The 17476-nt window shown below is 37.9% G+C and overlaps 1 protein-coding gene across 2 annotated transcripts in view; it reads right to left on the reverse strand.

Annotated features, from left to right (window-relative positions):
- The window catches only part of PALLD (palladin, cytoskeletal associated protein), a 186745-nt gene that overhangs the window by 11424 nt on the left and 157845 nt on the right, over window positions 1–17476 (reverse strand). For both annotated transcript variants that reach the window (XM_088056555.1, XM_088056554.1), the window contains exons 12-16: window positions 13270–13405; window positions 10820–10921; window positions 10207–10257; window positions 8639–8860; window positions 3633–3782 (exon numbers count right to left, since the gene is read on the reverse strand). In XM_088056555.1, the coding sequence (XP_087912681.1) occupies window positions 3633–3782; window positions 8639–8860; window positions 10207–10257; window positions 10820–10921; window positions 13270–13405 (661 nt within the window). The remainder of the gene's footprint in view (window positions 1–3632; window positions 3783–8638; window positions 8861–10206; window positions 10258–10819; window positions 10922–13269; window positions 13406–17476) is intronic.

Here is a 17476-nt window from a genome sequence, read left to right on the forward strand (position 1 = left end):
CATGTTCTCATTGACTGTTACTGATGTGGGCAGGAGGTTTCTGTGTGTGGCAAGTGAACAGAATGACAAGTTCAAGGTCCTGAAGATGGCCCATGGTGACTGTTGGCAGTAAACAGCAGAGCTGCTGCCTCCAAAATGGATTGCTCTACTTGATCTGGTGGGCCCACAACTCAAAAAATCCCTCATTAATGTGAAAACCAAAATAATTTGACAGGTACTTAACAGGTCCTCTCTGCAGAGTGAACCTGGTTTGAGGAATTGCACTAAAAGGCACAGCTGTGCTAATGGACATTGGTGATAATTCAGGTTATTTTCAATGAATGTTAAATAAAACACAGCTCTGGTGTATTTGGTCCCTTTTTTTTCTTTTCCTTTGTGTTTTAGAAGACAGGTTCTAAAGCACAAGCACTAGTCCTAACAGATTTGGGATGGAACTGCCCTGTAAGGTTGTTGGTGCTCTGCCCCTTGGGCTAGTAGCAGTAAGGCAACATCCACATCAGCTTTGCAGTGTATTTCAGCTCTAAGCTGTGAGCTCCACACTCAAAGTCTGTCAGCACGAAAGTGACAAATATTTTTATCACAGTATTTTTGGGGTTGCAAATAGCCGTTTTTAAAGAACTGTTCAAAGCCCATCAAAAAACAATTTCACTGGGCTCACAAGAAGCCTTCAAATAGCAACAACTTTTGTGTTCACTTAGAAATGAAGTCTGTGTTCCACTTCTATTCCCATGACCCATTTAGCCTGCAAGAAAAATCCCTGCATTAAAATAAGCCATTGTAAAAGACCCACAGCAATTCCTTATGTAAAAGCTTTATTTTTCCCCTCATGTTACAAGACCATTAAAGACATCTGGAACAAATGGATTTCTTTTTTGGTTACCACTACGTATTAATATTTTTCTGGCAGGTGATGAATACACATAGTTTGGGATCATTTCTGCATATCTCAATACATGATGGTCACAAATGGAAACACAAAGGGCAATAAGGTAAATTCACAAAGGGAATTTGGATAGTGAAGATTAGGAATGATAGCAGGAAACCAAAGATTTCAGAAAAGTCACAGGATGAAGAGGAAGGAAGACATGAGTGGGAAGTAATTAATGAGACGATGTCCTAGAAACTAAGGGGACTCCAGCCCAAGGACTGTGGGTGTGTAATGCAAAGAAGCAGAGAGATTGGGATAAAAAGAAAGGTGAAAATAAGAACTTGATGAGAGCTCAGTTAAGGGATATGACCTCTAACTAAAGGCCTGAACCAGGCAAGGTTTTGTGTTTGTCTAGGCCCAGGGTCCATTTGCTCTGGATTAACTTCTATAGCAAATTTTACAACAAGCCCCAGTGGTGTGTCAGAACTTTAAATCTGACTCTTAAGTAAAACTCGCTGCACTTTACACCATGGGCAATGTGGCCTGCGGTGTTAACTACCATGGATGATCTCCAGGGTCTGTCAACAAGGCATTTTACAACATTAATCCTATTATCTTAGCCCAGGTCATGAGATGGCATGAACTGGCAGAGCTTTAATGAACTGCATCCTTTGCTTTAACAGAACCAATTTCTATCAGCTGAGAACACACCTTTTGCTTTAGAGTTTGGTGATTCCAAAAGCAATGATCAAACACAGCAACAGCCTAGCAAATATCTACCAGTCCATCGGAGTTCTGATGTGAGCTCCCTTATATTGACGTACTTCGCTTTCTTAAGGAATGGTTGCCAAATTTGCCTAAGTTTGTGATAGCTTTGAGACGTGGACAACTTTCCATTAGAATTGAGAAGACTTTGCCAAGATTATTTCCACTCAGGATGACTTAAAAGAATTGGAATCCAGATCTTTGAGTGTGAAAGGCTCGTACATTAACTCACAGCCCTTCTTTGCCTCCATTGTACTGTTAAATGCATAGTAAAAGCAAGCAAATAGTGTAAGAGATAAGTATGTTTGCTTGGGAATTACACTGTAAAAAAGAGAATAGAATGGGCTTGGTGAAACAGATGTTTTTTTTAGGGGAGCCAGAGGAAGATGCTTCTGGTTCTTCTCCAAAGAGGGGAAAAAGCAAAAGCACAGAATTTTATCATTTAACAAAGCTGCTTTTTCAAGCTCCAAGCTGGGAACTGCACAAACCCAGCTCATTTTAGTACATCCAAAAACTCACTAACAAAGTAGTGCCATCAATGACCAGAACTGGTAACCTGGGTCACTCTTGTGCCATTGAATGAGCATTATCCAGAACAACAAACGCTCCAAAGGAGGCTGTAAATAATCAGGGACAGAGTACAGTGCCCAAACACAAAGGCAATTTGTTCACCAAGTTCTCCAAGACTTTGGATCACACGGTAACACTACACAGTGAAATTCTGTGCATGCATTGAGACAACACTTAGAGGAAGTTAAACAGGAACCATTTCTTACCTTGAGCATGCATATATTTTTAAACCTGTTGTGAAATTTCACAGTTTAAATGGTACCAAGTATTGTAACAATGTCATCTATGTGTAAAAGCTCCCAGCTTGAACAATTCCATAGCCTTGAGATTTCATAAGTATTTATTTTAGTTATATATGTAGAAATAATAGTTAAACCACCCATATTTAAGCACTTCAGTTCATAGAATCTACCCAAAAGCTGCTCTGTGTGTTGCCTTTGTGTACAACCCCTTATATTCACAAGCCCTCTGCAGTATGAGCAGGACTGACAAGCTGAAGAGTGAGACAAAAATGGCAGTGTCATGCTGAGTAACCTAGCAACGTGCAAAACAGAGCACAACACTCCTGCTTAGATTAAACTCTGTCTCAGTGATACAGTTTGTTATTCTACAGTGCGATTCTCCTTGCAGGCCTAGTATTGGCAAGATATTTGGCACTGCACAAGAAAATAATTCATTACATCCCAAATGTTACTGCTTTGGTTTCTCACAGGCAACTCTTTCCCCTCAATTTGCTGTGGTATAGGAAAAGTGGATTGAAAAAGCTGCTTCCATAGGATGAATGACCTGTAAGTTTGGCTCTGTCTAATGAACTAGTGGGTTTCTGCTGTGTACCCTCAGCTCTTGTATTAAATCTGCAAAGAAAAAATGGCATTGCTAAACCAGTAACACTGTGTTTCAGAAAAGCAGTTTAAGATCGACACAGGACTGCTACATAATAGTGATAGATTTTTTTTGCCTTACAGACTTGCAATCTGCCTAATGTAAGCAGGTTGAGGTGTAACATACTCCCACTAATTTCAAAAATTGGCCTCAGTCAGTGAGTAGGGTCAACAAAAGAAAGTTAAATTGCTGGACTGGTACTTCTGCTGGTAAATTGGATCTTTTTCTCCCTTTATATATACGTGCTATCCATGCTCAGTTAGAATACTGAAATGTTATCAGCTGAAACAACTAGTGAAAGAGTAATTAAAAAATTACACCCCTCCCCCTGAAACCTCAAACCATAGGAAAAAAACTACTGTTGAGTTGCTAATCTCTTGGAGATAAAAAGTCCCACCCTACTGATGCAAGATGAAAACAGAAATCTAACTTGCATACTTTATGGTGACTTCATCATTTAATTAAAACATGCATATGTGAGATGAGATAGATTTCTGAAGATTTATGTCCAGAAGGATGTTTGCTCTGGAGCCAAACCTTCATTTACCTGTGGGTTAGCAGCCATAATAGTGTAATTCCCATCATCATCCAGGGTGGAGGCTGCAGTATGCAGTGAGCAAGTTCCATCAGGTTCTCTTTGAATTCGGTAGTGATCACTTCGTTTAGAAATTTGCTTCCCATCTTTAAACCAATAAATCTGCAGAGAGAAAACAAAGCACAGCTGGTAAGAGGTGGGTGCTCATTGTCATAATTTCTCATTTAATAGCACTAACAAATTTAACTGCTGAAGAACTCTCTGGTAAGTAGTAAAAGAAAACTGCTTTGATCAGCTCCTCTTTCTATGAGCCACTTTCATGAACAGTTACAAGATTATCAGTGGACCAAAGAGAAACAACAGCCTGAACATTTTCCAACAAAATGTTCAGGTGCATAAGGGCTGAACATTTCAAGAACTGAAACTAAATGTCATTTCAAAGAAAATATTACTAATTTCAGAGATTAATAATTTTACGTTTATTTTGCTTAAAGCTGGAGAAGTTGTAGAAAAAACTTGAGAATGCTTTTGGTCTCTTTTCAGAAAATAAAAACAGATGAAAAACCCAAGATAATGATAGGCTTAATTAATTCAATGATGAATAAAATAGAAGCAATGATCTCACTGTTGAAACACCCGTTTTGTCTCATATCCATTACGCTGACTGGACTGGACTAAAATGCCAGAGGGGATAGAGCTGCTCCCACTGGCAGTGAGCAGCTCAGTGTGCGGAGAGGCCAGCTCAGTGTAATGACATGATTGAAACTAACAATGTCACGCCGGTGTGACAGGCCAGCTACGCAAGTGGACAGCTTTGCAAAGTAATAGGAAATACTTCAAAGCAAAGCAGCACATCGACATCCGTTAATAACTGCATGCCAACACCAGCACAGTTCCAAGCTGCACAGAACAGTTACATTGGCTATCAAACAGAGGGCTTTTCCAGTACTTTTGATACATAATTCTATTCTCTGGCTGACCCAAGATATACTTTCAGTGAGCCAAAAAAATGATGTATGCAGGATAATATCTTACAGTAATCCATGAATTACACACACAAAAAATGTATTTTTAGTGCCTCAAACTTGAAGGGAAAAAAAAATTGACCTGGCTTTCAGGATTTAAAAAAGAATATTATAATAATAAAGTAAAATCCCAAACTGATAACTGCTGGAATCAAAAGTAAACGTTGTGTATGCATGAACACACACAGAGGAATATCTGAAAAATGTTATCCTAGGAAAGCTGTACTCAGCTGCCCAAACCCTTATTTAAGTAGAACATTATTTCAGTCGTTTCTGAAAGGTGTACTACACATAATATCGTGCTCAGCATTTGAGACACTTGTGCCTACACCAGTGTTACTAGTGCAGATACCTACACCATTTTTACGAGGCCAACTCATTCAAAGTACAGCTGTATTTGTCCTGGTCCTGCTGGGACTATTTAGCATGAGGAAAACACACACATTTTGCTCAGGCTCATTCTTGAAGTGGAAATTTAGGGCTTAAGAGTGAGGAAAGGGTACTGGCTCTCTAGTAAAAAATGAAGTGACAGAGCAATGTGCAATTCCATTCCTGATAGAGCTTAATCTGCTGGGTTCTTCATATGTGCCAACATTTCAAAGCTTGAAATTCACTCACTTGGGGGAAAGTTAAGGATATACTTTTGAATTTCACAAAAAAGAATGGAGATTTTTTTTGGTGAAAATGAGTGGAAGTTTTCCTTAAAAATTTATTACTGTGTATGATTTTTAAATTAAAAGCATTGTGTGTAAGTTGAAATGATTTCATTTCCTCAATAGCTGGTTATGCTTGTTTCCCATTTCATCTGTCAGCAGCCTTGCAGAGACTCTGTGGCCTGAACAAAAGATTTAGTCATGTCTTCTTGTCTGCTGACAGAGCACTTACTGCAGATATAAGAGATATTTGATCACTTATATACACATGCTAATGGGTGCTAAAGCAACATTGCTGCAAAAAATGAGTTTTAACTTGCATGCTTTACATGTGTCATGATGTTGCTTGGAAATCTACTGCATTAAGTAGTAACTATTTAATAACAGTACACTTATTAGAAGTATCAGGAGACATGCATGGAAATACACACAAATATTAACTGAACCAGCTATCCAAACATCATGTATATGTTGTCCAAAACTTATTTCAACTAACTTTAAAAGCATTTGCATCCCACGTGAGTAGTAAATTCTTAATATTACCTTTATCTGACATGGAGTTAATAAGGAAAACACTACCACTGCAGGAGACAATGGCCCTTGCAGTGAAGTATTTTCTTTCTAGGATAAATTTTAATAAATGTACCATTAAACTACATAGGCACCGAACACTGCATCTGGATTACTTTTATTTGCACCAAATTTTCAGAAACCAGTGTGTAATGACTAGGAATACAATGGCACACACAATACAAAGGGAGGGTTTGATCTTGGGCAACAGAGGCATTTTTAATCACCCAAGAATTATATTCAGCCATGTGAAGAGTGCTCAGTATGAGATTTATATAACATTTGTTTCTTGATTAACCTCTTGTATGGCATTGTCTAAATTCTGAGGAGAAATAATCCCTTAAAAAGAAGTATTCCATAGTCCCTCCTGTAGCACCACAGGTTTCTCATTTTGATGAGAAAATAGTTTTACATTACACCAAAGGTTAGAAGAAAGAGTAGGCTCAGATTTAAAAAGTCATATATGAAGACAGAATTTGCACATCAGTATTCAATTTACATGGCATGTTCAGGGGAAAAAATAATCAAGCCAATAACTCTGCTTAGAAAAATCCCTTGTAATGAATGCCAGATTTTAGAAACACTACAGTCTTTCCCAAAACCATTCCTTGGCAGACCTGACAGAATACTTAGAAGGGAGGAGCTTCAAGTTAGTAAATTATTTCCAGCTTTTCATTTGCCAAAGTAAAAAATTTATTCAAAAGCAACACTTCCAGCTTCAACAAATGACAGCAGAAGGGCAGCCCTCAGGCATTGAGCTTTTCAAAACTGCTGTTTTGGAATGCTCTGGCAGATGAGGGGCCTCGGACATTTGCGAAGCCTGGCTAACAAGTAGCCATACAACAGGACTGATATTGGTTCCATCCCAAGCAACTTAACAAATTACACAAAGCATCTGCGAGTGAATGGAACAAAGGGCCAGAGTTCCAGGTGCAAGAGCAAATCACTTCTTCATGTGAACGCTTTGACACTGCAGGGAAACAGAACATCACTGTGAATCACAGGGCATTCACATCAGATGCTCCTCTGTAAGGGCATGCTTTAGGGGAAGTACTAGGAATGTGGTTTCTAGGCTGTGCAATCCTTATCGGCCCAGTGAGAGAAAGGAGACATCCCCTTTCATCTGTCTTAAATCAGATAGAGAAACTACACCTTAATTGGAAACTGTGGAAATTAGGGAATGGTGAAGTTGACTAAGGCTGACTCATAATAGGTCATCTAGCAACTTAGTCATAAGCCTCAGGCAGAAAGAGTATCTCTGCACACACTGCACTTCTGTCAGCAACAGACCCATTTGCATTCCACCCTTGTTCAGCACAACAGACTCTTGCCTATGGTCATCTCAGAATGCTAGACACGAAAAGTTTGGTTTCAGTCAGACTGGGCTTATCTTCTCAGTGTGTGTGTCTTCAGTTTGAAGCAGGAGTGCTTTTTTGATATAAGTATACTGATCAACCCCACTTTGCAGTGGTTCACATAATGTACTCTTGGAGCACAGAACTGGATTCCTTTCAGATGAAACTAAGCCAAAAAATGTGCTCCAAGAACTCATCAAATGTGCATCTGCTTCAGTCTGTGGGACGAGATTAGAGCTAGCGTGGAGTAAAACCTTCTGACGTGTGCAGGGATAGATGTCTCATTCTAGAGATTTTCTTCTTCTGGTCTGCACTCTTTGCTGATGTAGATGTAGCCTTAGTTCTCTGTTTCTCTTCCTCTGCTACCTCATAAAGTCCTTTTTTTTTAAATTAACAGCTGGTACAGTATCATACACATATGTAAAGGCCATGTAAAGTTACTTCCATTTATCTCTATTTGAAATCGTAAGTACCCGTAAAGCTTACACTAGATGAGAGATTTGGATGTGAGTGCTTCCATGAAGGTCTTATGTAACAGATAGGGCATCTTTTGATCTTGTCTGAGAAGAGCCCCTGTCCACGAGAGGTCACTGTGAGAGCTGTGAGGACCTCATGGGGAAGACATTGGCTTTGCCAGGGACTTCAAGAAGCTACTGCCATTTGCCTGAGGCACAATCAGTCAGTTGATTGCCAAGTAATTTTTGAAATGGTTGTATGCAACCTCCCCAAGGAGGGCATTCTTCCAAACTACTGACATCACGCAACTGGTACTTTTACATTTGCTACAAGGAAATACTTCCCAAGCCCAACCCTCCCTCAGAAGTTCATCACTAAAACCTCACCATCATGTCTCATCTTGCTGCTGGGATATAAGGAAGCTTATGGTATTTTATTACGCCTTCTCTTACGTTCCAGTAAAACCTAGTCTTGCTAGTGTGTGTAGATGCTGAGGAATGAGAGATACCATGCTGGCTTCTGAATTAGAACCCACAGATTTTTGCATTAGCATGTTGCCATGCCTGAACTAATTACCCATGCTAGCAACATGAGGTGGCTTTTGGGACTCCTGTGCCAGCTCATGTGGGGCTTTCTAGCATTGCACTGTGTTCTGTGCTACAAATGTAGCCTGAAGGTAACTCTGAAAATGACAGAAGCATCACTTCCAGGTAAAATAGTTGAGAAGTCTCAGGAGAACTGAGAGCAGAAGCTTCATGGTAGCATTTTTTTTACTAAATTTTGACTAAATAACTCCAGTTATGCCACAAGAGATTTGCAGTTTATGCCAGTTAGGAGTATTTCTTGTCAAGTGTGAATAACTCCTCTTCCTGTAAGACACAGAGTCCAGAGCCTGATGGTAAGGTACCAACACAGAACTCTTCCAAGACATTCTAGAAATATTTACCATCTTTCCTTACCTTTGGCTTTGGATTTCCTGCCACTTTGCATGTGAATGTGACTGGCATTCCCTCAAAGATTTTGTAGTGCTTCAGCTTTATCTCAAAATATGGTGACATACTGTTATCAATAGGTTCATCTCCATGTTGCACTTCATCATCTGATTCTTCCACAGGAGATCTCTCCAGCCTGTATTCAATTTCACTGATCAACCTTTGCTCAAAGCTGGAGACTTTATATTCCTGTCAAACGAGAGGCAGATATTAGTGTCCAGCTTCAACACATTGCTTATGAAGATATGTTCTGAATGTCTGGATTTTTTTATTTTACTGATCATTAACAATCCATTAAGTTTTTACATATAAAAGGAAAATGTATCTTGTTGAAGAAAAACACTATAATCCATGTCTCCAATAACTTCCCAATGAAACAATCAAGACATCTGGTATGAGGCAAAAACTGTATTTCATGTTGTCTTAAGGTCTAATTTATAAGGGGAAAGAAAGTAATTGGTTGCTTTCTTTCCATTTTTTAAAAAAATCCTATAAGAATAAAAGTATTCTGAGGCAGTTCATAAAAACAAAAGGAACACGCTAATATTTCCTTGAGGGTACAGACAGATTTAGGGTGGGTTTTGTTTCCAGATGGCTAGAAGACCATATGGTTCACATCTGCTGTTTGCATAGAACGGTACCGGAGGCTGAACCCAGAAGGAAAAAATTATTTTGTTTACAGTTGCCTGTAAAAATGAGGAAAAAAATAAGAGAAAATGGCAACAGTGGCAGTCCATGATAGTTGTTTCCCTTTACTCCTGTTGCTACGGTCCTTGTGCAGGACAAAATTTATCCTAACAGTATTGAAGATATTAGCAGGAAGAGCAGAAAGGGTCATCAAGTGTAAAACACTATGACTGGTTTGAATTTGTTATGTTTTACTGATATACACTGTTATTTGCTTTGAACTGTCTACTTTGCAGTACAGAATTCCTGCTTGGAATCTTACTGAAAACAGTGATAATGTCACACCATAAAAAAGCTCAGAAGCAGGAAAAAAAAAATAGTCAGTGCTCTTCTCAGTCAGCAGAAATTCAGACAACTCTTTCAAATTACCTTTGGCCATTGTCTCTGACCCTTGCTGAGAACATGCATCTCATGCAAAGCATCCTTTCACATCCCCATCCTCTGTCACTGCCTCTGGTCTGAGAATAACATGACTTCTTTCTACCATCAATTACAGAACTAATCATAATCCTCAATAATCACAAAAAATAGAAAAGCAGAGGAATACCTTATAAACTGCAGGTAGTTTTAAAATGTCTTTGTTTCCTGAAGTGTACCATAAAAGTAAACCGTGAAGTACATGACACAGTTAGTATCATATCAGTGTATGTTATTGTTACAGCACAAAAATAGTGGAGCACACGATGATTGCTGTTAAACTGTCTGCACTCTTCTAGAACAACTTAAGCAGCCAAATTTCCACAGTTATTAATGCTAGATGACCTCTTGTTATTAACCAAGAACAGCAGAATGAAAATGAGAAAGAAAAAAAGACAAAAAACAAGACAGAAAAAGGTGAAAATGTTAACCTTTTGAATATCCACAGGACTCACTACAGAAGCACCAACAGAGCGAGCTTCCTGCAAGGGTAGAAAAGAAGATCAAGAGGCAGAAAGAAGACCAAGAGATATCCATGACAGTTCCTCAGAGTTCTTTTCAAGAGAATGTACTTTGTGCAGCACCATAGGCAAATGAATGCTGCACATTTCTGAATAGCAACTCTGGCATCCGAACAATGAAGAGCGTGTACCTGGCCTTTCAAGCAGACTTTCTGCTGTGGTTTTGGTCTGCACCCAAAAAGTGCCTATCACACAAATAAAAAGATGATAGTTTCAAGATAGTAGATGTATTTTTTGCCTTGAGAGACTTAAAGGTCAGGACGGAATAAGAGAAATGGAAGAGTTTAAAGCAGAAAGCAAACATTCAAGAAGTCTCAGCCTTATGGAAAAACTGAGCAATAGACACGTGATCCTCCAGTTTAATGCACTAATAGGTAACACATGATTTCTGTAATCAATACCCATCTTATCTTGTGTATATTTATTGCCTTATGTAAGACTTTATTTTAATGACAATCAGAGTCTGTAAAAAAGAAAAACTGAAAGACATTTTTTCCTATGAAGTTGTAGAGTTATGTGGCACCTGTATAGCAGGATCTTCTTCTGGTTCCTGTATATTGAAGACAGTTGCAGCGCTGTCTGCTCCCAGCAATCGACGAGCCATTTTCTCCTCATATGTCAATCTCTGAACAAAAAATAAAAAGGAGGTGAGAGGGGAGGCAAAAGAAAGAAAATATATTATTTCTCCAGCTACAAAGCAGTACACAGTCAGCAATGCTTAAAGTAAGGTAGATAAAAGAGAGCAGCAATATGTTTCTAAAAGAAATTTTCTACCACAGTTTGTAATGCATTTTTTTAGTATTACAAGTGTCTGTTTTGGCTTAAGCAACCCTTTGCACTGACTCTGCCATTTGTTTCCATCCTCGTGCCAGGGACTTGGGTAGGAATGAGCAATAGGAGCTGCTTAAATCAGCATGGCCATCAGAAGAGGGCATATCAAATCATCCCAAATCTTACTCCAAGTCATTATGCTCAGCTTTTATACAAGGCAGAAAACACTGCCAAAAATGATAAGGAGATTCTACTCTACTTGAATGTTTTGTCCAAAATACAGAAAAATGTATTCTTCAAGATTTTTAAATTTCTATTTCTTCTTACTCTTTCAGAAATTGAGGAGACAGCTTATAAAATACAATTTACACTAAGAAGAGAAAGCAAATTAAAAGAAAACCTTAATGTATAAACCAATTATTTCAATATTAATTTTCTTCCTGCATTTATGAATGCATTTCAGACACTTTCTTACAAATCAACATTGCAAAAAAATGCAAGTTTGTGGAAGACAGACTCATTTCATGATGAAACACCTCATTTAAAGAGAAAAATAAAAAATGAATGAAGAATGGAAAATGTAAACATTACCTCATGCTTGCATTTTTCAAAAAATCTAATTTAATTTATTTTTTTTAATGTCATGTTGCAGCTAAACCAGCAGGCTGAAACTCATGACAACTAGGTAGCAGTGTTGTCTTGGTTAAAAGTGTCTAAGAAAATCATGAACTTTTCTTCACTTTTATTTCTTCTAGTCACTTCAAGTGCCCACGGCCACGATTACACATACAGAACTTACCCAAGACAGGAATCTGCAAGGCCAAAGCCTCAAGGCAAGCACCGAAAGAGAGTTTATTTAGTTCAAGCTCCCACATCATCTGATCACAGTTGGTCTCTCTTTTTTTTCACCTTGGGCCATGTGGGCATTCTCAGGACATTCCATTCATTTGCCCAGGACATTCATCTCCCTCATTTCCAAAAGAGTCGTTGACAGTAATTCTCAGCCCACCTCCTTGGAAAATACAGGAACTAATACACTATAACAGAGATTTTCCTTGACTGCTACAGAAAACTGCCAAACACTGTGCAGTCAATGGAGAAGGGTAACAGAAGCAGCAGTCACTGAATATTCTCCCTACTTCACTCCACTGACCTTATTAAGAACCAAAATCAAACATCTGTAGATAGATAGTCTGACTCAATGGGCTTTCTTGAACTACACCACCACAGTTCATAGCTCCGACCTAGTAGCAAACTTAATAAACCTCGGCACTGTCCTGAGAAACATAAAATTCCACTTCCTTTCAAAGTGACACAAAGGCATCCCAAGGTATTCAGATGTTTCTTAAAAACATTTTATTGACAAAAGAGGGGTAACAGTTTACATTTTTAAAATTACTTTCCTCTTAAAAGAAATTTCTGCTTCAAAGATAGTGTCCTAATAACAGTAAAAAAATATTAGAAAAGTTGCTTCTCTTCAAATCTGAGCATGAAGAATTTGGTATTTTATCTTTTATGTGTATCTTAAGTGCATAAAAATGAAAAGAGATCTTTGTGGCTGTGCATTTCCATTGCTTCATTTTCTCATTTTACCTCATTTCTTGAGTCCTCAAGCAGGTCATTAACTCTTGAGTCTGTAAGTTAGTACTACAGGTTATTTCTGTTCTACTGGTCAAAATTATATCGGTCAAAAGAAGCCCTCCAACGGCAAAATCCAATGATGCCTGAATCCTAATGGGTTGTTTTTATGATGAACTGCCTTGTCCTTCTCTGATGTCCAGTTACCACCCATTGCTTCCCCCATTGTCCAGTGGCTGGGCACGACGTAGAATGAGCCTGGACCGAAAAAGAGCTATGCACGTACATTCACTCAGTAATGAATGGTCGAAAGCAAATGGCCCTTGAGGCTCAAAAAGTCCTGGACATACAGACTGTGCAGGCTTCTTATGCAAATTCACCATTTCTGCAACCTCCATTGCTTTGTTAAGTACAAATAAAGTTGTCAAACAGGAGAAGGAATGATAGAACAAAATGTACACTATCATTCCTTTTAGAAATGCAATTTTGAAAATTCAATTAAAAATTATAAATATATAAAGAGCAATCTACAACAATTATTTTATATGCAGCATGCCTCGGAAACTACCAATAATGCCCACTCCCACCCACTCCCATTCCCCAGGGCATTTTATGTTTTCTTACCGGTTGCCCATTGTTCAAAAGGTCTTCTTTGAAGCGAAGTTTTCTCTCCAGATCCTGAATTACAGCATCTTTTGACCCTTGAATCTCTTCATCTGATGCTATCCTAGCAGTTCTGCCTGTTTTCTTGGGAAATCCCCTGCAAAACAGTACCAAAAAAATCATGAGCTTTCCTGAAGTCATTTGTATTTAGAAATTTATCTGTAATCACTGCTATTAATGAAGAAAACAACACTGTCTTTGAAATTAGAGGCCTGACATCTTTCTATAGTGTACCTACTAACTCTACTGATTAAATGGTTAGTTTAAGGACAAAAATGAAACTATCCTTTATTTGTGCTGTAGTTAAAATAGCCCTCAGGATTGCTTGGCAATGGCTGTAAACACCATATACTCACAGACGAAACTGATGAGCAGTGGCAGTAATGCAAAAAAAGAGGAAACATGAAAGAGAAAGCATGACTAGGTAAGTGGGGATGGAAGATAAACTAGGTTCCTATGAAATACCAGATGAATAAAGATCAGGAAGATGTAAGACAAGGTAGTTAATTATTAATTTCTTACGTTATTTATTAACTAATTCCTTGTAGCAACTTTGTAATACACACTGCATAACTTCATGTTTATTCTTCATATCTCTGTGAACACATACCCATAAGGCAACATGTAAATATAACATATAAATGTTGTTGCTCAAAGAAGAGCCATTCACAGAGTCTGGGTTACACTGGCAAAAAGAAAAATTTTCCCTGTGAAGCAGTTCTCAGCAGCAAGATTTCCCCATGGAATAGCAACCATTTAGCAGTTCACATTCACAGGGCTAATTTATTCCTCTTACCAGTCTACAGGTTAGGATTAAACTTTCAGCAATTTTCACTCCCATTTTCTTAAACAGTGCAGGAAATTTTGTTCTTCCAGACTGCACTAATATTTAACACTATTCAGTAATGTTATGATGGCTTTATTGCTGGAAATGCCCAGCATGGGTGGTTTCTACTGGACATCAGCTGTTCTTAACACAGTTGTGAAGAAATCAGCATTGCTATCATATTTGAAACTTGTAGCACACCCTGTTTCTTCAGTGAAGTCACACATCATCATTTAAAACACTGATAACTGGTTCAATATTAGTTTACAGGGGTTTTATACCTTTGTTGAGTAAACAGGGCTCAGAAAAATACATGGGAATGACATGGAAAACGGGACTGAATCAGAGAAATAGAGAAACTCAGATGACAGAGAGAAAAAAAAATCAGACTAGCATAAAATTGGTAAACTTATTTCCAATGCACGACTTAGTAATTTAATTACCAGTGCCAAAATTCTAAACTAGAATCATATAGAGATAACAAATTTTCTTGGATATTATTCAATTCTATGTTTCTATGGTTAGAGAAATTTCATTCTTCAGCAAATGCTTTCAATCATAATTTCTAGCATTAGAAAAAATGAAAAAATACACATATGCTATCAAAAGCCCAAAAGGAATTAACTGAATAGATGAAGAAGACAATAGTTGGAAACCTTCCTAACTAAAGCATTTTATATTCCATTGCTCCAAGTAAATGCAAAATGTGAAAACAGTGAAGTTCTTGTAAAAAGAACTGTATTTTCACATTAAATCACAGCATAAGAACAGACATTTCCCGTTTTACAAAGAGACAGAGAACTGCATCCCTTGCCCTAGAAATACTGATTTCTTAGCTGATGATCACCAAGTAGAATAATTCCCTCAGCTGTCAGCTGGGGGTCTTCTCACTCACAAATAAGAAAACAAGTCCTACACTGTGTTTTGCAGTCCCACTCTGTTTTGCAGAAGAGACAGGAAAACTGTCCCGTCTACAGGGAGACAAGAGAATGTTAAGAAAAAAGGGATAAAGTCTCTTCAAGAAAGAGACTGCATCAATAACTCCAGAAATTTGGTTCAGTAAATGTAAAGGAAGACATGGAAGGAAGATCAGCAGGAGAAGGTGGGAAGAGGGCATCAGAAGAGAATGTCCCTCAGGAAGGCTTGACCATCTGCTGGAAAGCCAGTGGACAGATGCCATCTGTTTCTCCCCTTAATAGTCTTTCCCTTCACCTCTCCACCCTTAATTATTTAGGCCAGCATTGCCGTGAAACCAAATTTTGTCACTTTTTAGACTACTCCTCCCCCAAAAAATTAAAACCTCCAAACAAATAACAACAAAACAAAAATAACGCAAAACCAAACCCAACCCAAAAATCAGCCAACTTCAAGGCGGCAAATTTCAAGTTCAGCTTCACCTTTGGCTTTACCCTGTGCCAGCTTTTAATGGAGACTTGCATCGTCCCTTGAAAATTCCAAGTGAAACATTAAGAAATAGCTTTCATTTCTCATTCTCCTAGGTTTCATACCTGGACTGATAAACAGAGTTTTACCAGAAAAAGGCCTGCTTGTGCTTGGGACTCTTTTGGTTGTAAAGGTGAAATAATTACCTAAGTAAGTCAAAACAGTGTACAAAAAGAAGGATGAGCTACATGCTTGGGAGTGGATTTCAAGTAATAGATTTTCTGAAGCATTATTGATTATCTCTGAAAACAAAAACCCCTAAGCAAATGCACACATTTTTCACAGAGGAATGAATACCCAGAGAATTACAAGTCGGTAAATTCAACATCCATACTAAACACAGAAAAACAATATCACAGTCCATTTCTAAACAATGTAGGATAGTAATAAAATGAAAACTGAATCATGTCAAACCTCATGTTTATCTCTCTGTCAGGCTGAAGGGCATGAAGATAGGCAACAAGAAGTAGCTTTAATACACTTCAGTTTATGGCTTCTGAGTTAGCCTTCAGGAGCTGCAGTAAGTTCCCTAGTAAATCAGGGAAACAGAGTGTGGCTGAAATTTCTATGATCTGGCTGTGTAAAGCTATTCAGCCTGAAAAAGCTGTTCAGAAAGAAACAGTGATTTATTTTTCTATCGAACTGAAATAATATAGTCCAATAAGGCTTTTCAAAGAGCTCTGTATACTAAGTTGAGCACTTAAGATTTTGGAAAATTGGAAAAATAAAATAGAGAAACACATTTCTCAATTCATTTGCAGGTAACAACTGTCACTTACAATAATCTTCATGATTTGTCTAGAGGTATTCTAATGATGAAAACGCAGGAAAATGCTCAAAGCAATGCTAACGGAAAATTAGGGTTAATACATTAAGCATCTGTTGAGAATCTATGAGATTCTCATACTCTCACACATAAACTTGGAAAATAACACTATTATTTCAAGAAGAAAGGAAATATAATGCCAAGGCATGTCAGCATAAGACATGAAACTGAGCTGTTTTCCTTTATTCCTTCCTATTAGACATTGAATCCAGTTTTACCATTGCACTTCAAGAAAAATACAGCAAACTGGAAAGTTTTAGAACAAGAAAACTAAAAGTATTTTAAAAGTATAGCTTTTGCAACAAACTATGTCTCACACACACAGAGGCAAAAATTCTTGTTTATTTAGTTAGGAAATTAGGAGAATGAAGATAGGCAAATCAAATGAAATGTCAGAAACCAGACAACAGCTGACATCAGAAAATAGCTGCTGACATCAGAAAATAGCTGGAATTTAATCATTCTTCATGTCCATTGAGGATGGTAAGTCACAGTAACTTGAAGAAGAACAGGCTTAGCTTAGACACGAACAATGTAAAACTCTCCTTTCTCCACCCTACAGCAGTGACATTTAAACCCTGGAGCAAGTTATGTAGCAAACCTACATAGGAATTTTATTTAAGAACAAGGTATGCAAATATGACAGCAATGGCCTGGGGATCCCTGAGTAACTTTTAACAGGAAAGGCAGACTCCTTAATAAACCTTCCAAATCTCTGGTTTTGTGTAACGTGATCCTGAGCTCTGCACAGTCAGTGTGCAAGTGTCACCCAAGACCTGGTCTAGGGAACTTGCCTGAAAACTAGATTATCTTGTATTTAAGCAAGGAAGTAGCTGGTTCAAAAATTTAACTATAAAAATGAGCACCAGTCAAAATTTCTTCAAATACCTTTAGAGAGCTTCTCTCCTCCTCTTTCAGTACCGTTTTAAATTGGGACAAAAAAATCCCAAAGTAGTGCATAAGGAAACATAGCTCTTCCTGCAGATGCTCTGTTTCCACCCCCTCTTCAGAATCTCTTTCCCTAAATATATACACTTCAAATATGTATATATATATATATATATATATATATA

This window comes from Pseudopodoces humilis, chromosome 6 (genome assembly GCF_049639895.1).
Source record: "Pseudopodoces humilis isolate 2021_Gansu_Grassland_sample_001 chromosome 6, ASM4963989v1, whole genome shotgun sequence".
Lineage (NCBI taxonomy): Eukaryota > Metazoa > Chordata > Aves > Passeriformes > Paridae > Pseudopodoces > Pseudopodoces humilis.